Source organism: Lepidochelys kempii, chromosome 21 (genome assembly GCF_965140285.1).
Source record: "Lepidochelys kempii isolate rLepKem1 chromosome 21, rLepKem1.hap1, whole genome shotgun sequence".
NCBI classification, from domain to species: Eukaryota; Metazoa; Chordata; order Testudines; family Cheloniidae; genus Lepidochelys; species Lepidochelys kempii.
In genome coordinates, this window is record NC_136400.1 from 16905458 (window position 1) to 16928981 (window position 23524).

General features: G+C 53.6%; 2 protein-coding genes across 5 annotated transcripts in view; both read left to right on the forward strand.

The window, feature by feature from the left end:
- Positions 1-23524, forward strand: part of CYB561D1 (cytochrome b561 family member D1) — a 433261-nt gene that overhangs the window by 57586 nt on the left and 352151 nt on the right. The window lies entirely within an intron of this gene.
- CPNE5 (copine 5) overlaps positions 1-23524 on the forward strand; it is a 195661-nt gene that overhangs the window by 20369 nt on the left and 151768 nt on the right. For all 4 annotated transcript variants that reach the window (XM_073320008.2, XM_073320009.2, XM_073320011.1 and 1 more), the window contains exons 2-3: positions 9646-9686; positions 20373-20419. In XM_073320008.2, the coding sequence (XP_073176109.1) occupies positions 9646-9686; positions 20373-20419 (88 nt within the window). The remainder of the gene's footprint in view (positions 1-9645; positions 9687-20372; positions 20420-23524) is intronic.

A 23524-nucleotide genomic window follows, 5' to 3' on the forward strand; every position in this document is an offset into this window, starting at 1 on the left:
AACAGCTAATTTAGACCTCATCATTTTATATGTATAGTTGGGATTATGTTTTCCAATGTGCATTATTTTATTTTACATTTATCAACATTGAATTTCGTTTGCCATTTAGTTGCCCAGTCACCCAGATTTGAGCGATCCTTTTGTAGCTCTTCGCAATCTGCCTGGGACTTAACTATCTTAAGTAGTTTTGTATCCTCTGCAAATTTTGCCACCTCACTGTTTATCCCTTTTTCCAGATCATTTATGAATATGTTAAATAGGACTGGTCCCAGTACAGACCCCTGGGGGACACCACTATTTACCTCTCCATTCTGAGAACTACCCTTTGTTTCCTATCTTTTAACCAGCTACCCATCCATGAGAGAACCTTCCCTCTCATTCCATGACAGCTTACTTTGCTTAAGAGCCTTTTTTGAGGGACCTTGTCAAAGGCTTTCTGAAAATCTAAATACAGTAACTCCTCGCTTAACGTAGTTATGTTCCTGAAAAATGTGACTTTAAGCGAAACGAAGTTAAGCAAATCCAATTTCCCCATAAGAATTAATGTAAATGGGGGGGTTAGGTTCCAGGGAAATTTTTTTCACCAGACAAAAACTATATTTTTTATATATATATATATATATACACACACACACACACAGTATAAGTTTTAAACAAACAATTTAATACTGTACACAGCAATGATGATTGTGAAGCTTGGTTGAGGTGGTGGAGCCAGAGGGTGGAAGAGGGTGGGATATTTCCTAGGGAATGCCTTACTGCTAAATGATGAACTAGCACTCGGCTGAGCCCTCAAGGGTTAACACTGGTTGTTAATGTAGCCTCACACTCTACAAGCACGAATGGAGGGAGAGGAGACAGCATGGCAGACAGAGATACACACTCTGTGTGTGGGAGAGAGAGAGAGATGTGCATTGCCTCTTTAAGTACATGACCCCACTATAAGTACATTGCCTTTTTAAGTATATCAGCAAGCTGAGACAGCCTCTGCAGCCAGCAAGCTCCCTCGGTCCTGAGCCCTGTCATGTCCCCACCCTGCTCTATACGGAGAAGGGGTAAGCGGGGTTCAGGAGCAGGGGAGGGGGGACACCCTGACATTAGCCCCCTTTCTTCCCCCCCACCCCTGCACAGCAAGCAGGAGGCTCCGGGGAGCAGCTCAGGGCAGTGGGGGAGGGACAGCTGAACTGCCTGGCACGGGGAACTTAGGGGAGTGGGGAGCTGATAGGGGGCTGCCGGCCCACCCTGGTTCCAAGCCCCCACCAGCTCCAACAGGTTGCTTTTCCTGCAAGCAGTGGACAAAGCAGGTGGCTGCCAATCAATGTTATAAGGGAGAATTGCGCAACTTTAAACAAGCATGTTCCCTAATTTATCAGCAACGAAACAACGTTAAGCGGGACGACGTTAAGTGAGGAGTTACTGTATGCTATATGCACTGGATCCCCCTTGTCCACATGCTTGTTTACCCCCTCAAAGAATTCTAGTAGATTGGTGAGGCATGATTTCCTTTTACAAAAAATATGTGGACTCTTCCCCAACAAATCATGTACATCTCTGTGTCTGACAATTGTGTTCTGTACTGTAGTTTCAACAAGTTTGCCTAGTACTGATGTCAGGCCTGTAATTGCCGGGATCACCTCTGGAGCCCTTTTAAAAAATTGTTATCACGTTAGCTATCCTCCAGTCATTTGATACAGAAGCTGGTTTAAATGATAGGTTACAAACCACAGTTAGTAGTTCTGCAATCTCACATTTGAGTTCCTTCAGAACTCTGGGGTGAATCCCACCTGGTCCTGGTGACTTATTACTGCTTAGTTTATCAGTTTGTTCCAAAACTTCCTCTATTGACACCTCAATTTGGGACAGATTTTTCACCTAAAAAGAATGGCTCAGGTTTGGGAATCTCCCTCATATCCTCAACTGTGAAGACTGATGCAAAGAATTCATTTAGTTTCTCCGCAATGGCCCTATTGTCTTTGAGTGCTCCTTTAGCATCTCGATCATCCAGTGGCCACACTGGTTGTTTAGAAGGCTCCCTGCTTCTGATGTACTTAAAATTTTTTTTGCTATTACTTTTTGAGTCTTTGGCTAACTGTTCTTCAAATTCTTTTTTGGCCTTCCTAATTGTATTTTTACACTTCATTTGCCAGAGTTTATGCTCCTTTCTATTTTCCTCACTAGGATTTAACTTCCACTTTTTAAAGGATGCCTTTTTGCCTCTTACTGCTTCTTTTACTTTGTAGTTTAGCCACAGTGGCACTGTTTTGGTTCTCTTACTGTATTTTTTAATTCACGGTGTACATTTAAGTTGAGCCTCTATTATGGTGTCTCTAAAAAGTTTCCATGCAGTTTGCAGGGATTTCACTTTTGGCACTGTACCTTTTAATTTCTGTTTAACTACCCTCCTCATTTTGTGTAGTTCCCCTTTCTGAAATTAAATGCCACAGTGTTGGGCTGCTGTGGTGTTTTCTTTGCCACAGGGATGTTACGTTTAATTATATGATGGTCACTGTTACCAAGTGGTCCAGCTATAGTCACCTCTTGGACCAGATCCTGTGCTCCACTTAGGACTAAATCAAGAGTTGCCTCTCCTCTGGTGGGTTCCAGGACTAGCTGCTCCGAGAAGCCGTCATTTAAGGTGTGAAGAAACTTTATCTCTGCATCCCGTCCTGAGGTGACATGTACCCAGTCAATACGGGGATAATTGAAATCTCCCCGTTATTATTATTGAGTGTTTTATTTTTATAGCCTCTCTAATCTCCCTGAGCATTTCACAGTCACTTTCACCATCCTGATCAGGCAGTCGGTAATATATCCCTACCGCTATATTCTTATTATTCAAGCATGGAATTACTATCCATAGAGATTCTATGGTACAGTTTGGTTCATTTAAGATTTTTACTTCATTTGATTCTACACTTTCTTTCACATATAGTGCCCCTTCCCCACCAGCACGACCGGTTCTGTCCTTCTGAGAAATTTTGCACCCTGGTATTACTGTGTCCTGCTGAAAGCGGCAAAGAGTCCTGTGGCACCTGTAGGCTAACAGACGTATTGGAGCATAAGCTTTCGTGAGTGAATACCAATTTCGTCGGATGCATCCCATTGATTATCCTCATTCCACCAAGTTTCTGTGATGCCTGTTATGTCAATAGCCTCTAGTTCACCCATCTGATTATTTAGACCTCTAGCATTTTGTATATAAGCACTTTAAAAACTTGTCACTTTTCAGCTGTCTGCCATTACATGATGTAATTGAATGGGACTCTTTTTCATTTGACTTTTTCTCATCAGATCCTGTATTTTATTGTCTTCCATCCTCTCCTCCTTACTAGGACAAAGAGAATCTCCATTAATAGATCCTCCCCTAAGGGATGTCTCTGTCCGAACCATGTGCTCCTCTGCACCTATCGGCTTCCTCCAGCCCTTAGTTTAAAAACTGCTCTAAGACCTTTTTAATGTTAAGTGCCAGCAATCTGGTTCCAGTTTGGTTTAGATGGAGCCCATCCTTCCTGTAGAGGCTCCCCCTTTCCCAAAAGGTGCCCCAGTTCCTAATAAATCTAAACCCCTCCTCCCTACACCATCGTCTCACCCACACATTGAGACCCTGCAGTTCTGCCCGTCTCCCTGGCCCTGCGTGTGGAACTGGGAGCATCTCAGAGAATGAGGCCATGGAGATCCTTGACTTCAATCTCTTACCAGCAGCCTAAATTTGGCCTCCAGGACCTCTCTCCTACCCTTCCCTATGTCATTGGTACATAAGCCCTGACTTACCAAGTTGCCTGGGGGGGTGAGGGGGTGCTCAACCCACACTCTGCCCAGGGCCCACCCCCACTCCACCCCTTCCTCCAAGCCCCAGCCCCTGCCCATCTCCCCCCACCCCCTCCAGCCGGCCCTTGCTGCTAACTGGGGACCTGAAGATGAGGCTGCCCAGGGTGTACAGGCTGTGGAGCACGCTCATGGGGCAGAGGGAGGCCCCACCGGGGCTTGAGCTCCGCCCACCCCTCGGACCCCAGCTTGGTGTCCCGCTGCATCCCTCTCCTGCTGGCCCCATACACTGCTGCCCTGGTCTCCGGCCCCAGCTCTAGCTCCGTCCAGGCCTGCCCCCGCAAGGCACATGCCAGGCATGGGGCTGGAGATCGGGGCAGCAGAGAGCAATGCATGCAGGCATGCAGACACACAGCCAGGGTTGGGAGACCCAGCCTGCAGATTCGAGGGGCTCTGGCCCTGAATTGGGTGGGCCTGGTTGGATCCTAAATGGGTGGCCTGTGGCCCACCCAGGCCCACCAGTGGCTATGCCTCCCCGTGCCCCTGCCTCTTTCTGTCCCATCCTCCTCACTTCTGGTTCTCCCGCACCAGCGCTGTGGAACAGCTGATCACTGTCGGGCGGGAGGTGCTGGGGGTAGCGGGAGGCGCTGATCAGCGGGACTGCCGGTGGGTGGGGAGGCACTAGGGGGAGGGGGAGGCACTGACCTGTGGGGCTGCCAGTCTGTGCTGAGCACCCACTGTTTTTTTTCCATGGGTGCTGCAGCCCTGGAGCACCCACGGAGTCAGTGCCTATGCATTGGTATTGTGACAGGGTCGGGCCAGATGGCTATAGGAGAGTAATAGAAGGCAGATATATTAGCCCCAGGCTAAGTAGGTCCCTTTTCCTTGGGTAAGGTAACAGGGAAGGTTCCAGAACAATCAGGAACCTTCTGGAGACAATTAAGACAGGCTGATTAGAACACCTGCAGCCAATCAAGAAGCTGCTAGAGTCAATTAAGGCAGGCTAATCAGGACACCTGGGTTTTAAAAAGGAGCAGTCTGGAGCTGGGTGCATGTGAGGAGCTAGGAGCAAGAGGCACTAGGAGCTGAGAGTGAGAACGCGGACTGTTGGAGGACTGAGGGGTACAAGCATTATCAGAAACCAGGAGGAAGGTCCTATGGTGAGGATACAGAAGGTGTTGGGAGGAGGCCATGGGGAAGTAGCCCAGGGAGTTGTAGCTGTTGCACAGCTGTTCCAGGAGGCACTCTAGACAGCTGCAATCCACAGGGCCCTGGGCTGGAACCCGGAGTAGAGGGTGGGCCTGGGTTCCCCCCCAAACCTCCCAACTCCTGGTCAGACACAGGAGGAGTCGACCTGGACTGTGAATTCAGAAAAACAGCCAAGCTGAGGGCTGCCGTGAAGCTCCAAGGCGAGCAAATCCTCCAATAAGCGCAAGACCCACCAAGGTAGAGCAGGAACTTTGTCACAGTACCTACATGTACCACGACCACCGGCTCCTCCCCAGCACTACGTATAAGTCTATCTAGATGCCTCGAGAGATCCCCAACTTTCGCACCAGGCAGGCAAGTCACCATACGGTTCTCCTGGTCATCACAAACTTAGCTCTCTATGTTTCTAATGATCGAATCGCCCATTACTAACACCTGTGTTTTCCTAATGACTGGAGTTCCCTCCCCTGGAGAGGCATCCTCAGTGCTAGAGGATACCACAACATCATCTGGAAGGAGGGATCATTTCCCTCTGCTTCAGTTGGATGTTCTATTCTCGTAGCTGAAGTTGCGTATCTTAGATTGATCGATCCCCCTGCTCCCCCCCGTAGTGTAGACCAGGACTAGTTCTTTTTTGAACTCCTTCATAGTTTTGGCTTTCACAACATCCTCTGGCAAGGAGTTCCACAGGTTGACTGTGTGTTGTGGGAAGAAATACTGCCTTTTGTTTGTTTTAAACCTGCTGCCTATTAATATCATCAGGTGACCCCTAGTTCTTGTGTTATGTGCAGGGGTAAATAACACTTCCCTATTCACTTTCTCCACACCAGTCATGATTTATAGACCTCTATCATATCCCCCCCTAGTCATCTCTGTTTTAAGTGGAATAATCCCAGTCTGTTTAAGCTCTCCTCATATAGAAACTGTTCCATCCCCCTAATAATTTTTAGTGCTCTTCTCTCTACCTTTTCCAGTTCTAATATATCTTTTCTGAGACGGAGCAACCAGATCTGCACACACTGTTCACGGTGTGGGCGTACCATGGATTTATATAGTGGCATTATATTTACTGTTTTATTATCTTTCCCTCTCCTAATGGTTCCTAATGCTTCTGTTCGCTTTTTTGCCTGCTGCTGCACATTGCATGGATGTTTTCAGAGAACTATCCACGATGATGCCAAGATCTCTTTCTTGAGTGATAATAACTCATGTAGACCCCATCATTTTATATGTATAGTTGGGATTATTTTTTCCAACATGCATTACTTTACGCTTATCAGTGTTGAATTTCATTTGCCATTTTGTTGCCCAGTTTTGTGAGATCCCTTTGCAATTTCTTCACATTCAACTTGGGACTTTTGTATCATCAGCAAATTTTGCTACCTCCTTGTTCACCCCCTTTCTAGATCATTTATGAATACGTTGCACAGCACTGGTCCCAGTACAGATCCCTGGTGGACCCTGCCATTTACCCCTCTCCATTCTGAAAACTGACCATTTATTCCAACCGTTGTTTCCTGTCTTTTAACCAGTTACTGGTCCAGGAGAGGATCTTCCTTCTTATCCCATGACTGTTTAGTGTGCTTAAGAGCCTTTGGTGAGGGACCTGTCAAAGGCTTTCTGAAAGTCTGGGTACACTATATCCACTGGATCATCATTGTCCACACATTTGTTGACCCTCTCACAGAATTCTAATGGATTAGCGAGCCATAATTTCCCTTTACAAAAGCGGTATTGACTCTTCCCCAACATATTACAGACGGTTGTATGTGACCTGTGGAAATGCTGCTGGTTGCTGTGAATGGTGTGTGTGAGCATGTGTAAGAGAGGGCGAGTGACCCCAGGCAGTCAGTGGTGCAGGAAGAGCTCGCACAGGTTGGGGAGTAGGCAGGACTGGGCGTGCCCAGCTGAGCCCCTGGGCGATATGCTGGTGTGTGTGGGGAAGCCATGGGTGATCTCCCCACTGCCCTGCAGGCATGGGGGTGCCCCGAGTGAGTGCTCCACTCCTGAGCACCATGCTGAAGGGGCGGTGCAGCTCGTGGGCAGGTCTCCCAGCTGGGCAATGGCAGAGCTGATCCACCAGCCTGGTGCCAGGGACTCTCCCATCAGCCGTGGGGGGTGGGACTAGCGCATGGCACTGCGAGGCGCAGAAATGCTCAGCTACTGGAAGGGGAGGGGTGCGCTCCTTTCTTTAACCTCGGCCACGCCAGGGAGCCTTGCTAGAGCTGCCCCGCTGAGCCTTCGCCTTGGCGTGCCACACCCCTTGCCACTGCCTCCTCATCCTGGCTGCTTGCTCTTGGGTCAGTTTCCAGCAGCCCCTGGGAGCGCTGGGCAGCCGGGCAATGGGGACAGAGGCTGAGCGTCCTCTGTGCCAAGTATCCGAGGCCTGGTATCGCCCATCGGGCCATGTGGGGTGCTGCAGGGTGCGTGGTGCTGCGTCCTCTGGGAGGGAGCACGAGCACTGGCTGAGAACAGGGCCTGGCTTCTCTCCCTGACCCCAGTGTCCCTTCACTGGAGTCACTCCTGATTTACACCAGGGGAATGAAAGGAGAACGGTGTCTAGTGGAGTCACTCCTGATTTACACTGGTGAGACAATAAAACTGTCAAAGTGGTGTGAATCCAGAGTAAGTCCATTGAAATCTCTCTCGTGGGTTCACTCCTGATTTATACTGGTGTAACTGAGTGCAACATCTGGACCAGAGAGCTGGACCTCCAGACACCCACTGAGGGTCTGGACCGCTGTTCTGATTGACAGTCTCCCTGCGGTCGAAGGGAAATGCACATCTGATCAATGGAGGAATCAGTAATCTGTATGCTGTAATGGCGATCGCCACTGGGGATCTCAAAGCACTAAACAGCAGAGGTAGCACCAGAGCAGGGACTAGAATCCAGGACTCCTGTCCTCAGCCTTCTCTGTGGCACCAAACACCCCCTCTGCTAGAGCCCTGTTGCCCCAGGAGATCCCAGGGGACAAGGCTCCGGGAAGGCCTTGGGCTACTTTGCTTTTTGTGCATTAACAAAGCCCACTTGGGATATTCCCTCTGCTTGCTGGCAACAATTCAATCTTGTATCCTAGCCACGGCCCAGCCCATCCTGCTCCTTGTACCACGTGCGGCACTCGGTGGAGCTCAGCTCCCCCCACTGTGTGGGAAAGGGGCTGGAAGCAGATTCGCCAGGTCTATGTGCACCTGCCTGAGGGGCTGCCGTGCAAAGCGCGTCGTCCTCTCTCTGCTGCGCTGGTGGCTGGATCCCCCTCCCCGGTGCCTGAGCCCACTGCAGATGCCTGGTGAGCAGGCAAAGCCCTTCCCTGGAGTGGGAGGGCTGGTAAATCCCAAGTATCAGGAGACAGTAATGAGAAGCACACGTGATATTCTGACAACTTGCCTGCGCTGGGGCTAGGGATGGGGAGAGGGGACGGAGACAGAGAGAAAATACTGACGTCGGCTGGGGCTGCCTTCCCTCGCTTTTAGAACCAGCAACTGCTGAAAACCACGAGCCGACGCGCAGCTGGTGCCAATCAGCTGCTCTGACTTGTAGGGCTGGGTGCTGGTTTACCCCAGCTGGGGTCTGGCACAGCTCCTGAGTGCTGGTTTATTTCCTTTGAGGTCCAGGGCGTGCTGGCGGAAGATGCCAGGTGGCTTCAGCGAACAGGCAGCTATGTAGATTGTACGCTCACCAGAGCAGGGCCTGGCTTCTCATTACATGTGTGTGGCACCTGGTGTGATGGGCTCTGACCCTCGCTGGCACACCTAGGCTCCATCCCAGCATCAGTAATCACATTGCCCATCACAGCCCGGGAGAGGCAGGCTTCCTACCACTGACCCCTGCCACGGCATCTCAGCCCTGCCCTGTCAGGTTTGTCCTCCAGTCTCCACAGCCCACTCACCCCTGGGCTCTCTGCTGAGGCTGAAAAAGAGGAAGCCAGTTGTCACGTTGGTTTTCTGTCAATGCTTGTGTGTTTGAAAGGAGGCTGAGACCCGCTGAATTCATGGCACACAGGCCACAGCTGCCTGGCGCCATCGATGGGTGGCCATGCTGTTGTTACCACCGGTCCGGCTGTGAGGTGTTTGGTCCGGCTGAGCCCCCAGTTCGCTGGTGGAGAGACAGGGCCGCAAATGTTGGGTTTGGCATCTTTGTGTTAGCAGCAGCTTTTCCTGGACTCTCTCGGCATTTGTGGAAGTAGAGAGAAGCCCTGTCTTAGTCAGAAGGGCTGTGGTGCATTGGCACAGCCGTGGTGAGGAGCCCAGATCTGGGGTCAGGACTGAGGGGCACTGGCAGAGCGGGGTGGGAGAGAGCCCAGGACTGGAACAGCAGAGGGGCAATGAGTGAGGAGTGAAATACATCAGCTGAGCAGTGTGCCGGGGGGGGGGGGGGGAGCCAGGGCTGGGATTGAGGGGCTCAGGCCAGGGAATGCTGCAAAGTGAACTAAGCTGCATTGACAGCCGAGGAAGAGGAGCAGTTTGAGCAGGAGGCCAGGGTTGAAGGGCCAGGAGCTTAAAGGAGGCTGGCAGCAGGAGGGAGCTACGACCCAGATGTGGATCATGCCCACTTCAGGCTGGGGCTTGGCAGGGCTGTGAAATGCCTCTGCCCAGAGACAGTCTATGGGGACCCCTTTGGCTGGGGAGCAGCCAGAGCCTCACCATCACCTGTTCTCTTCTGCTTCCTTCCAGGCACCTCTTGGACAAGGACACCTTCTCCAAGTCTGACCCAAGTAAGTACCAAGGGGCGTTGTGCTGGCCAGGGCCGGGGGTGCTTTAGAGCTTGTAGGATCCAATCTGCCACTTGGGGACAGAGGAGGAGCTGGCTTCAGCCAGAGGCCCCAGTCCTGGGAGCTGATTGGCAGAATGCTGGGGCCCGGGGCACAGGGCACAGCAAGTTGTCCATAGGACAGACCCACCTGGCTGTGGTCGGAAGGCTTCCCGCTGTCCTGGCCCAACGCTGGTTATCGATTTGTGGTTCTGCTCTAAGTTTGTCTCCCATGTGTGATCTCACTCGACTCTCAGTTTTGCCCTCTGGCCTGTCTGGGACTCTGCCCCGGCTCCTGCTCTGACCGCTAGGTCTCACTGCTCACATCCTGGTGGTGATGTGCTAAGGGAGCCCAGGGCGGCTGGGGGTCTCCTGTACAACTGCTGTTGACCCTGGTGGGCGGCTTCTCCAACCCCCCTCCGCCTCCGGGGGCTGCAGACTTGGGCCTGCGGGGGGCGGGCTCTCAGGGAAGGGTCTCGGTCCCTTCTGCTCCCTATTGGTCAGGGGCCCCAGGGAGAGCTGGGGTGGAGTATGTCAGCGCAGGAGCAGCCCAGCCATGTGGCCAGAGGCCTGTGCACATCGGTCTGTGAGCCCCTGCACAGCAGTGGGGCCAGGGCAAGCTGGGATCAGTCAGCCCGAGGGTGACCAGATGTCCCGATTTTATAGGGACAGTCCCGATATTTGGGGCTTTTTCTTATATAGGTGCCAATTACCCACCACCCCCACATCCACTCCAGCCCAGCCCCAGAGAACCCCTTGCAGGGGACACTGAGTGTGGGACTTCAGGGGCAGGAGGTCTCAGCGCTGGGGATTGGGGCACTCCTGATCCGAAGCAGGGTCCAGCAGGCTAGTAATGAGTGCAGAGTGTGACCAGCTGGACCTGGAGCTGATCTCTGATGCGCCACTAGGATATTCACATTCCTGGGATGAACTACGCCAAGCCCAGCCGAACGCCCTCTGGGAGCCCCGTGTGCAGATTGTCTTGCAAACAGCTGCTCCGTTCAGTAAATAGCATTAGAATCGAGCCCACGGCTCCTTGACTTGTCTCCAGATGACAATTTGCTGAGAGTGTCTCTCCTCTGCCGATATCCCCAGCCCAGTGTGAAATTAGCCAGAGATCCCCTCGGGTTAGCTTTTAACTCATTGGTGCAGCGTGAGCCTGGCCCGGCCTGCAGGGAGCAGAGACCTGGGGGAAGGGTGCTGGGGGGCAGCGTGTCGTCCAGCACATGGCACTGCAGGGACAGTCACGCTAAGCACATGGGACTGCACGTGAGGCTGCACTGGAGCAGTTATGGGGTGGGGGTGGGGGTGGGGTTGGGGCCATAGAGCCTCCGTCACTGATTCAAGTCCCATCCCGGCCAGAGGTGACTGTTTGGTGGTCCCTGTGTGAGATGAGTTTGCTGGGTCTCAGTCTGGTTCCTAGTGACTGAATCCATCAGTACAGCTGCCTGCAGTGAGCGAGAGCCTGCATACCAACCTCAGGGCAGACTGGAGGGAGCAGGGCCCACACCCCACCTTGGCCAAGTTGTGTCCTTAGATTTCCAACTGCCCAGTATCAAGTGTGAATGTCTCTGGCACTGCAACATCTGGACACGAAGTGGCAGACAGTCCCCTTGGGCACGCCGATTTGTCTCGCCACCCATCCACCTTTGTGGTAGCTGGTCCCTTCACCACAGATCACAGTGAGGTTCAGGTCACTCCCAGTCCCAAAGGACCAGTCACTTACCCCAGGTCAACTGCACCTCAGATCTCACCCCAAAGACCAGGCTTGCAGCCAATCCTCTAACAAACTATCTACAGATGTATTTAGTAGTGTGACGGGGCAAGGCCAGACGGCTATAGAAAAGTAGTGGGAGATAGATATATTAGCTCCAGGCTAAACAAATCCCTGGTACCAGGATAAGTTAAATGGCAGCTGCTCCAGGTCAATTAAGACACCTGGGGCCAATTAAGAACTTTCCAGAAGGCAGGGGGAAGGCTAGGTTGATTGGGACACCTGAAGCCAATCAGGGGCTGGCTGAAACTAGTTAAAAGCCTCCCAGTCAGTCAGGTGGGTGTGCATGTCAGGAGCTGTGGGAGGAAGGTGCGCTGTTGGAGAGGCTGAGCAGTACACACCATATCAGGCACAAGGAAGGAGGCCCTGAGGTAAGGGTGAAGTGGAGCTTGAGGAAGTGAGGGCTGCTGTGGGGGAAGTAGTCCAGGGAATTGTACGTGTCATGTTTCTAAAAGGTCAGCTACCATAGCTGATACTATTAGGGTCCCTGGGCTGGAGCCTGGAGTAGAGAGGGGGCCCGAGCTCCCCCCCCCACTTTGCCCCCTGATTAATCACTGAGACTGGGAGACAACAGAGACTGTACAAGGAAGGATAACTTCTCCTCACCTCCCTTGCTGGCTTATGATGAAAATGGCTCAGTAGGCTGTGACCCTTGTCTCTAGAGAGAGAAGGGTTACACGGAGGGTCACAGTGAGCCTCTGAGGTTAGCGAAATTTGCCAGGAAACACAGGACCCACGGAGACAAGGACAGAGCTTTGTCACAGTAGGGAAAGGACACGAAAATTATTGACAGGGTTGTTGGGATTGGGTCTTCGTCACATCTCTCCTCCCTTTGAGATTGAACTGAGCGGGGTCACTTTAGCCAGTGACCTGGGGAAGTTCGAAGCCACCAACATTCCCATGGATGCCCCAGCATCTCTCCCATTCCTTGGGAGGAGTTACATCAGGCCCTTCCAGTTTCACGCCCTCCCTTAGGTCGGGGGTGGTCGATAGCACTCGCAGGCCGCATGTGGGAAGGTTTATGCGGCCCGTGCCCTTTGGCCACCCCAAAACCCCAGGGGGTCAAACTGGGATTGGGTCTTCTCCCCAACCAGCTGGCCAAACACAGCCACTTGGTTATAGGACTGTTTAACTTTCTTAACAGCTTTCACTTCATCTGAGACCTTCTCAAAGCTCTCCACACTGGGTCTTTCAACAGGACAGTCAGTGGATCCATTCACAACAGAAAATTTCTGGCTGTTAGGAACTGAAACTTTCTTGATTAAATCACTTTCACACCCTTCAGTGGCAGTAAACTGCTTGCAAAGACTCCATGAGGATTCCTTTCCCTAGGGCTTTTCTATGCAACAATTCACCCCTCCCAGAAATTCTGCTCTTACCCTCTTTACCTAGGGCTTGCTCTAGAGGAACACTTTCCTGAGCAACAACAGACTCTTTCTGGGTCTCACTTACATCCAGAATCACCTCTGGCCCATCCGGTGGATTCCTACACAATCCCCTTCCAGGCAAACTTACAGACTTCCTTGATAAAAGGTCAGAAGCATTCTCCTTCCCTTTGCCACACACAAGTTCAGGAATCTTTTCCTTCTTGCTACAGGTTTCCACACCCTCAGTAGGTAACACAATCACATCACCTTCATGCTCTCCTTGTGCCCTGGCTAGGATCTCACCCTGATTAGACAGAGTTGCTCCACCCTTTCCCAACAACACACTAGCAACAGGCAAAATACAAGCACCAGAATTATCTGGTCTCTGGGATTTTGCATAGACACTAACTGGATGCAACCTAGTTACAGGGCCATTCTCCCGAGCAGACACAAACTTAGGACCCTTCCCTTCCTGGGCTTTAGCTGAATCGAGAACAAACTCTGAGACAACTGCACTACCCTCAACCATCACAGGCTGAAAGGCCCCTTCTGTCTGCTCCACAGACAAAGAAGAGACAGACACACTTTCTCCTTTCCCAGACACCCAGCTTGGGATCTCCTTCCCCTTGTCTCAGCACACAAGGCTGTTCACAGACAACTGCCTGGAGACTGGGGTAGCTCCCTCCATAGGCAAGTCAATACCCCTGACAGACACAGACACATTTCCTTCCCTGTCCCAATTCTCACCCAGCTAACAGGTAAGGTCCAGGGACACTCATCTTCCACTCTCCTCGCCTTCCCACCCTGCTGATTAGACACAGCCATCAGCTCACAAGGCTGCCTGGGCTCATCCAAACTTTCCTTACCAAGCACCTTGCCACTCCTCACAGATCCCCTGCCCTGTCTGTGTCTCCCCCCACTCAGCTGGGGTCTCAGCTCCCACTGTGCTCAGCACTGCCCTTGCTGTCCCAGTGGGGACAGGCCACTGCTTTCCTCAATGCATCAGAGCCAGCGAGAGTCCCCACGCTGGTGGGCAAGGGGGCAGGGAGCATCTCTCTGTCCCACCCTGCCCTAGGGGTTTGGTTACAGGCAGGCAGGTAGCCTGAGCCTAGCGGCTCCTCCCTGCTGCCAGCCAGGTCATCTGCATTTTCACTGACCGTTTCCCTCTCTGCCGATTGGTTCCCTGGATTCAAATTCAAACCCTTGGCCTGGCCCCAGGAAACTCCACACAGACATATAGGTTGAGGTCAGGAGTGGGAGCCTGTCCACATCCCCACCCATCCGGCTGACGTAGTCTATGGCCTTGGGACCCAGCAAGGGAGCTAGACACCGGGGCTTTTCCGCAGGGTCCCCCTGGCTCAAATCTCCAGCCTGCTCAAAGGCAGTGGGGTGGCATCCACATCCCCCCCCCCCCTTAACCAGGGGCAGCAATTTAGTCTCGAGGTTCCCTGCGGAACTGGCCCCCCGGGGTCTATCCCCACTCACCCCTGGGGGGTCCCCTAGGCCTCTCCGCTCCCCCACCGCCAGTTCATGCTGCTGCTGCTTCTGCAGCTCTTTCTCGGGCTCTCGCTGTCTCTCACAGTCCTCTTGCTCCCTCGGACTCAGCTCCAATCCCATCCATCTCCGATCCCCCGATGGGGAACCCGATCGTGAAGACCCCAGTCTGGTCGGGGACAGGAGTCTTGGGGATGTCTGGCTACCACTCCAGCTGCTCCCAGATCCTGCTATAGCCCCATTTGGGGTCAGGAATCTGTTCCTTACAGCGGTCATCCTCCTCCAGCTGCACGATTAACTCTGCTTTGGTGAACTTTCCAACGCTCAACCCTCTCTTTTTGCACAGGGTTACAATGTCCTTCTTAAGGAGACGGTGACAGGCCATCACTCCGCTCCTCCCAAGTTGTTGTGGACTCACAGGCCTGTGTGCTCTCAGCTCCCCACGGTTTCCAGGGAGAACCCCTCGTGTGCCAGCCCTTCTTGAGGTCACCACCTCTTTGCCAGGGTCGAGCTGTAGACTCCTCCGCCCCTTGGACTGCTCGCTGCAATCCCCAGGGGAACTCTGTTACTGCAAAAGTCCTTCTCTCTCCCTGGGCCAAGCTGCAGGCTCCTCCGCCCCTGAGACTGCTCACTGCAGTCCCCAGGGGGACCCCATTACTGCACAGCCCTTCTCGCTGGTCACACACTCCCAGGGGTTAACCGCCCCCCGAAACCGCTCCTCTCTGAGCCTTCAGCACGCCTGGTTCCCATCAATCCCCCTTCGTGTTACTGCTCCCCAGTCAGTTACTGCAGGAAGCGCCATCTACGGGGTGCAGTACATCCCACCGCTGCCACCAGTCGTCACGGAGTCCCTGGGCGATGCTCTGGAACTGCTCCCCATGAAGCCAGTCAGGACTCTGGGGCAGTTGCCTTTCTGTGAGCAGCCTGTGTCTTCAGGACACACAGCTCACACAGCTTCCACCTTCCTGGGTCTGACCTCGGAGCATTCAGCATCCTCTGCCCCTCCGTGTGCTTCCCCCAGCGAGTCCGCTCAGGCGGGGCTCCTGGGGAAGCCAGAGGGTCCTGCACCCCAACTCCGCAGTCAGACGTGACTCTCAGCCAGCCAATAAAACAGAGGTTTATTAGATGACAGGAACATGGTCTAACACAGAGCTTGTATGTGCAGAGAACAGGACCCCTCAGTTGGGTCCATTTTGGGGGGCAGTGAGCCAGACAACCACGTCTGCCCTTCACTCCATGTCCCAGCCAGCCCTAAACTGAAACTCCCTCCAGCCCCTCCTCCTCTGGGCTTTGTTCCTTTCCTGGGCCAGGTGGTCACCTGATTCCTTTGTTCTCCAACCCCTTAGCTCTCACCTTGCAGGGGGGAAGGGCCAGGCCATCAGTTGCCAGGAAACAGGGTGTCGGCCATTCTCTGTGTCCAGACTCGTGCACACACCTGCCCTCTAGGGCTCTGCAATGATCATACACCCTTACCCCACCACCTAGATACTTAAGAACTGCATAGGGGAAACTGAGGCACCCCCACAATATTCGGAGGAAACATTAAGAACAGTCCCACTTCGTCACAAGGGTTAAAGGAGGTGAACAGAGAGACATTTTGAAACTTAAGATTGTAACTTATTTGTATAATACAGCAGAACCTCAAAGATAGTGTAAGGGGACTGTTGCCCCCATACTAACATTCCGTGGGGGTGTTTTAGTTGCTAGCTCCCAGTACTAAAAAGGGGGCAGGGTTGATGGGGAATCAGGACCCTGAGACTGACAGTCCCCAGAACAATGGGGAGAGGCCAATGCTCCAGGTCAGCTTGAATGACAGGGCCGGCAGGCTAATCAGGGAGTCAGGAGGCCAGGGAGGTTCCATCCTCCGAGTGAGCTGGATTTGCCTGGGTCAGACGGAGTGGGACCGAGCTAAGGAGAAAGCAGGGGCCAAAGCTGAGCTGGGGAGCAGAGCTGGGCCAGATCCAGAGGGGCCAGAAAAGCAGCCCAGAGAGAGCAAACCCTGTCCTGGGAGCAGAGCTGCAGCCCCAAAGCCAGAGGCACAGCCCAGAGAGAGCAGACTTGCCCTGGGAGCAGAGCTGAAGGGAGCAGAGCCAGAGGGGTCAGAGAAGCAGCCCAGGGAGCTGGAGGCAGAGCAGCAGCCGTGCTGAGACCGAGTGGTGCAGCTGGGGCTGGAGCCGTCCCGAGCTGGGTGCGGTGAGCAGCTGGGGAGAGCAAGGGGGACCCTGGGCAGCGGGCCCAGCACAGGGAGACGCCTCAGCCAAGAGGCTCTGCAGGCCAGGCTTGGATCATAACCCCAACAGGGCAGGGGTGACACTGGGAAGAAGGGTCCCACCACTTAGAGCCTGAGAGCATGTGGCCACCACCAGAGCAAGTGTCCGACCCGCAGCATCCCTGCAGCACAGCCAGGGCCAGAGCAGGGGGCCTGGGACTTACAAGGAGCAGACTGTGAACTGCCCTGACGTTCCAGAGACACTGTTTGTGGTGTTCCCTGCCACAGAGCGGGGTGATGTGTTTCCTTTCACCTTTCCCATTTTTCCTTATTCTTTTTAAAATTAATTGTTGATTAAATAACTTGCATTTGCTTTAACTTGTATGTAATGGTCAGTGGGTCAGAGAAGTGCCCAGTGCAGAGAGAGTACCCCGGAGTGGGGACACCCTAGCCCCTGTCCTAGGTGACCACAGCAGAGTTGGGGGTCGAGCCCCCCAGGAATCCTGGGCCCAGCCTTGTTGAGGTTACGAGGACTCTGCCAGACGGGAGAGTGGAAGGGGAGTCCTCAAGGGCAGGGAGGCCTCTGGGTAAAGGAAGTGGGAGCGAGGACTCAGATCCTTTCACTAGCCCACTTCACTGGGGTAGTGCAGAAGCCAGGAAAGTTTACCCACAATAACGAGACTATTCCCCCGCTTACAATAGGAACACCAGAGTTACAGACTGGCCGGTCAACCGGACCCTGTGTGGAACTGGCAGAATGCAATCAGGCAGTGCAGAGACAAACCCCAGCAAATACTGTACTGCAGGCTTCTCAACCATTTTCTTTCTGAGCCCCCCTCCAACATACTATAAAAACTCCAAGGCCCAGTAGGAGGCCGGGGGCTTGGGGCTTTAGCCCTGCAGGGCTCAGGGCTTCAGACTTCAGCCATGGGGGGAGGGCGGAGTTGGGGCTGCAGCCACACGGTGGGGGGGGGGGCGGGGTGCTCTGGGGTCTGACCCTTGGGAACACTGGGGCTCAGGACTTTAGACTTGGGGTGGAGGGAGCTCCGGGGTTCAGTGCTTTAGCCCCACAGCTCCATTCCCAGCTTCAGCCCTGAGGGAGGCTCCGGGCCCTGGGGCTTTAGCTATGAGGGGAGCGCTGGTTTCAGCTCTGACATTCCCCCCGTGCGTGTAACTAAAGCCCTGAGCCCTAGTGTCCCCCCCACCGGCTGAAACCAGGAGCCGCGCTGTGAGAAGCCCTGAGCCCCGGTGCTCCCGCGAAGCTGAAGCTGGGAATGGAGCTGTGGCTGAAGCTCCCCGCAGGTCTAAAGCCCTGAGCCCTGGTGCAGGGCAGAAACCCTGAGCCCCACACCGGGAGCCGTGGTGCCCCAAGGGTCAGACACCTTGAAACCCCACCTCCCCCGGAGCCCTGACCCCATCCCCCCACATCTGCAGCCCCAACCCCGCCCCGTGGCTGACGTCCGTAATGTCTTGTTCAGTGTTAAGAACAGTCTCCATTCCCGTATTTCTGAGGTTCTGCTGTAGAAGCTTCTATAATAAACGAGCTCTATATGTCCTTTAAGGCTCCTGGGGATCTCTTACATATGTCTAGTAACCCTCCCGTCCTTCCCCCTGACCCGAGTCCAAGCAGCACAGAGATCCAGTTCCTCCTTGTTAGGAGTTTTTATCCCCCTCCTACTGTGTGCTCTGAGCTGCAAACTCAGCCAGTGGGAGGAATCCACTCGCATTTCCCGGGGCAAGGGCAGAACAGCCAACATCTTTCATCCTCTTCAACGTCTCACAATAGTCCACCTGGCGTTGATAGACCTCTCCTGGGGGGCCAAGCATCACACCTTTGGTTGGAGCCCAGCCCTTCACGCTAGCTAATGTCTCTCTCCAGGCTGGTGGGTCCCAGTGTCACAGGCTCACAATACAACGGCTCACATGTCACCGTCCGATAAGGGATAGGGACGTTCTGGGTGAGATTGACGGCAGCAGCCGCTCCCAAGCACTCAGTAAAGTCCAAACATGGATGGGGGAGGGATAGCTCAGTGGTTTGCGCATTGGCCTGCTAAACCCAGGGTTGTGAGTTCAATCCTTGAGGGGGCCATTTAGGGATCTGGGGCAAAAATTGGGGATTGATCCTGCTTTGAGCAGGGGGTTGGACTAGATGACCTCCTGAGGTCCCTTCTAACCCTGATATTCTATGAACACGTCCTTACAGTTCGAATACAGGAAAAGCGGAGTTATCCGGCCTGGTACCAACCGGAATGCTCTATAAACCAGCATTTCTAATCTTCATAGAAAGTCCAGTTTATAGTCTGGCTGGTGCGGGGCTGGTGGCTCCCTACCTGGCTCCCTACCTGGCTCCTCATGGCTCCCTGCACGCGGCACCATGTCCTTGATGCTCCTAGGCAGAGGACCAGCCATGAGGGGTTCGGAGTGTGGGAGGGGGTGCATGGCGTGGGCTCTGGGAGGGAGTTTGGGCACGGGAGGGGTTTTGGGGTGCCAGATCCAGGTGGCGCTTACCTCAGGCAGCTCCCCGCAATTGGCAACCTGTCTCTGCTGCGGCTAGGTGGCTCTGTGTGCCGCCTCTGCCCGCAGGTACCGCCCCCGCAGCTCCCATTGGCTGCGGTTCCTGGCCAATGGGAGTAGCGGAGCCAGTGCTCAGGCAAGGTGGGGGATGGGGTAGCGTTGGGTGGGGATCCCCAGGCTAGCAGCAGCTTGTGCTGCTGGCCTGGAGCTGCCCAGGGAGTGGCTCCCCGGGCCAGGCTGTGCTGGGCTCCAGGGTTTCCCATTGCCATGACACAGAATAATCTCTGGTTTGTCTTTCCACTTCATGTGGCAGCCACAAAGCTGCCTGCCACATCCCCTGGGCGATTCATTCCACACCCTCTGAGATGGGCAAGGAGACGCTGCCAACCGGGCAAGCTCAGCATGGCTCCTGTCAGCCCCGGTGCCTGTTCCTCCCCGACCCTCAGCAGAGGTCCCCAGGTTCTGGTCCCATGTATGTTGGGCCTGGCCAGTGATTCTGGGCTTCTTTAAAGGCAGTCGGGTAACACTAACAGTCCCTGCTCTGGGCACATGCCAGGCTGCCATGGGGACTCTGCCCAGGCCTCTGAGCGATGCCCTGTCAGCACTGGGGAAGGCCTGGCCTGTGCTGAAACCATTTCAGAAGAATCTGGGGTACGCAGCTTGGCCTAGACTCAGCCTCCCTGGTGCTGATCCATGGGATGGGGGCAGCAGGCGTCTGAGGGGTGTAACTGCACTCAGAGCAGCGCACGGTGACCCCCAGATAGGAACGATGTCTGCAATAATAAATGCACTGATGGAGCACCAGCGTGGCCCCAGGGCAGAGCATTTGGCTGAGACTCAGGCTTCTATTCCTGTCTCTGACACTGAGCAGCTGGATGACCTTGGTCAAGTCACTTTCTTTCTCTGTGCCTCAATTTCCCCTCCCACTCTCTGTCTGTCTGATCTGTTTGGGGTGGGGAATCTCTCTTAGTAGAGCCTGTAGAGCAATGGGGCCCTGGTCCTGGTGGGAGCCGCTGGGTGCTCGTGGTGATGCTGCTAACGCTGACTAGTGGGGAGGGGAGTGTGTGTGTGGCGGGGGGGGGGGGGGGAAGCCAGAGAGACCCCCTTGAGGGACCAAAATCTTTGCCTTCCAATTCACAAAGGCGACTCTAGAGCCCCACCCTCTCCTTCCTCGGAGTGGGAGAAGGCTCCAGGCTGCTGGACCAGACGCCCCAAAGGAAAGGCGCCTGCCAGTCCAACTGCCCACAGTGCCATGGCCCACATTAACCTGTGTCCTGTTCTCTTTCCCCGCAGTGTGTGTGCTCTATACCCAGGGGATAGAGACAAAGCAGTGGAGGGAGGTAAGAACTGTGCTATTTTTTCCTATTTCTGTGGGAGACCCTGGGTCCTGGGCGGGGCGCAGGGGTGAGAGGGACAGTTGGGATGAGTGGTGAGAGCTTCTGGCCTCCTGGGCTCCATTCCCAGCTCTGCCATTGATTTGCTCTGTATCCTCAGGTGAGTCTCTTCACCATCACATGCCTTAGTTTCCCATCTGCAAAAGGATGTTAATGCTGCTGATGTGGGAACTGTGGGAGGGAATCCAGGATTGTCTGTGAATCGTGTTGAGAGCCTCACTGAAAAGTCCCCAGAAAAGGGCAAAATATCCAGCAAAATGAGTAAGGAAAGTCCAGAGGAACATCCTGGTGGGACGGGGGGAAGTGGCAGGATTCAGCCTGTTTCCCACCCCCCACATCCTGCCCCGTGCTTGGCTGAGCTCAGAAAACCAGACCTGCCTCTCAGCTGGCCTCTTTCGCGCCCGGCCTTGGCAGTGTCGTGTGCATGTGTCTAGGGTGAAGACGTCCTGCAGTGTGTGTGTGTGACGTCCTCTGGGGCCATCTGGCCGGGCTATCTGGCCTGCCTGTCTGTGTGTGGGGAGGCGCTGTGCGTGCCACCCAGGCCCCAAGAAGTGTAGTGTGTGATTCCTGCTCTCCCTGGGAGGAGAGGCCTTGCAGAGCACTGGGCAGGGGGTCTGCCAGGCACATTCAGATCTTTGCTTGTCTGGGTCAACCCTGTGGCTTGTTTTCATTGTTATTTCCTGCCACCTGGTTCAGCGCGGGGCTGAGCTGAGATCCAGCATCCCATGGGCAGAGGGTCTATGCACTGCCTGCCTCCTGTGTGTACTTATACAGCCCTCCTCGGCAGAGCCCCTCCCCACCAGAGTGGATGGACCCTGTCCCAGCCTTCCTGTACACACCCTCCCACCTGTCCATCCCTTCACCATCCATCCATCCATCCCTGACTTATGAGGTTTCAGAGTAGCAGCCGTGTCAGTCTGTATTCGCAAAAAGAACAGGAGGACTTGTGGCACCTTAGAGACTAACCAATTTATTTGAGCATGAGCTTTCGTGAGCTACAGCTCACTTCATCGGATACATACTGTGGAAAGTGTAGAAGATCTTTTATACACACAAAGCATGAAAAAATACCTCCCCCCACCCCACTCTCCTGCTGACAATAGCTTATCTAAAGTGATCACTCTCCTTACAATGTGTATGATAATCAAGTTGGGCCATTTCCAGCACAAATTCAGGTTTTCTCACCTCTCCCCCCCTCCCGCCCACAAACCCACTCTCCTGCTGGTAATAGCTTATCTAAAGTGACCACTCTCCTTACAATGAGTATGATAATCAAGGTGAGCCATTTCCAGCACAAATCCAGGGTTTAACAAGAACGTGGGGGGGGGGGGGGGGGGTTAGGAAAAAACAAGGGAAAATAGGTTACCTTGCATAAAGACTTAGCCACTCCCAGTCTCTATTCAAGCCTAAGTTAATTGTATCAAATTTGCAAATGAATTCCAATTCAACAGTTTCTCGCTGGAGTCTGGATTTGAAGTTTTTTTGTTGAAGAATTGCAACTTTCATGTCTGTAATCACGTGACCAGAGAGATTGAAGTGTTCTCCGATTGGTTTATGAATGTTATAATTCTTGACATCTGATTTGTGTCCATTTATTCTTTTATGTAGAGACTGTCCAGTTTGGCCAATGTACATGGCAGAGGGGCATTGCTGGCACATGATGGCATATATCACATTGGTAGATGTGCAGGTGAACAAGCCTCTGATACTGTGGCTGATGTGATTAGGCCCTGTGATGGTGTCCCCTGAATAGATACGTGGGCACAGTCGGCAACGGGCTTTGTTGCAAGGATAGGTTCCTCGGTGAGTGGTTCTGTTGTGTGGTGTGTGGTTGCTGGTGAGTATTTGCTTCAGGTTGGGGGGCTATCTGTAGGCAAGGACTGGCCTGTCTCCCAAGATCTGTGAGAGTGATGGGTCGTCCTTCAGGATAGGTTGTAGATCCTTGATGTTGCGCTGGAGAGGTTTTAGTTGGGGGCTGAAGGTGATGGCTCGTGGCATTCTGTTATTTTCTTTGTTGGGCCTGTCCTGTAGTAGGTGACTTCTGGGTACTCTTCTGGCTCTGTCAATCTGTTTCTTTACTTCAGCAGGTGGGTATTGTAGTTGTAAGAATGCTTGACAGAGATCTTGTAGGTGTTTGTCTCTGTCTGAGGGGTTGGAGCAAATGCGGTTGTATCGCAGAGCTTGGCTATAGACAATGGATCGTGTGGTGTGGTCAGGGTGAAAGCTGGAGGCATGTAGGTAGGAATAGCGGTCAGTAGGTTTCCGGTATAGGGTGGTGTTTATGTGACCATCGCTTATTAGCACCGTAGTGTCCATCCATCCCACCATCAACCTCGTCCAGTCCACACAAGAGATCCACTTCCTGGACACTGCCCCATTGTGCCCCCAGCAGCAATTAACTGGAACCAAGTGAATTCTGGATCAAAGGGGTGGGTCTTGCATCTCGCTGGTTGGCGTAGCTGGGACCCTCCCTGCCCTGTCTCCAGGTCATTGTGCCTTCGGGGTCATCTACATAGGGAAAAGTACCGACACGGCTTTGCCAGTGAAACACTCCATGTAGACGTGCTTCTTCTGGAAGAAGAGTGTCCAGGGGGAGAGATCTAGCCACGTCAGTAAATGTCCTCATTGATACTAGCCCTGATCTGTGGCTGTCGATCCTCATTGCAATGCCCGACATGCTGATTGCTTGTATTCCAGTCACACCATCAGGCCCCATTCACTACAGCTGCACAGTACGAGGCCCGGCCCCAGGGAGCGAACAGCCTGCCTCGCTAAGGCAGACAAAGGGTGAGAGGAGAGAGAAAGTGACTTTCATAGATGCCAAGGCCAAGTGGGACTATGGTGATTATCCACTCAGACCCCCTGTATAGCGCAGGCCAGAGACCTGTCCCCAAACAATCCCTAGAGCAGAGTGTTTAGAAATACAGCCCAGCTGGATTTACAAATTGTCTGTGACGGAGACTTCACCATGACCCTTGGGAAATCGTTCCAGGGGTTAATTACCCTCCCTGTTAAAAAATTGCCCCTTATTTCCTGTCTGAATTTGTCTCG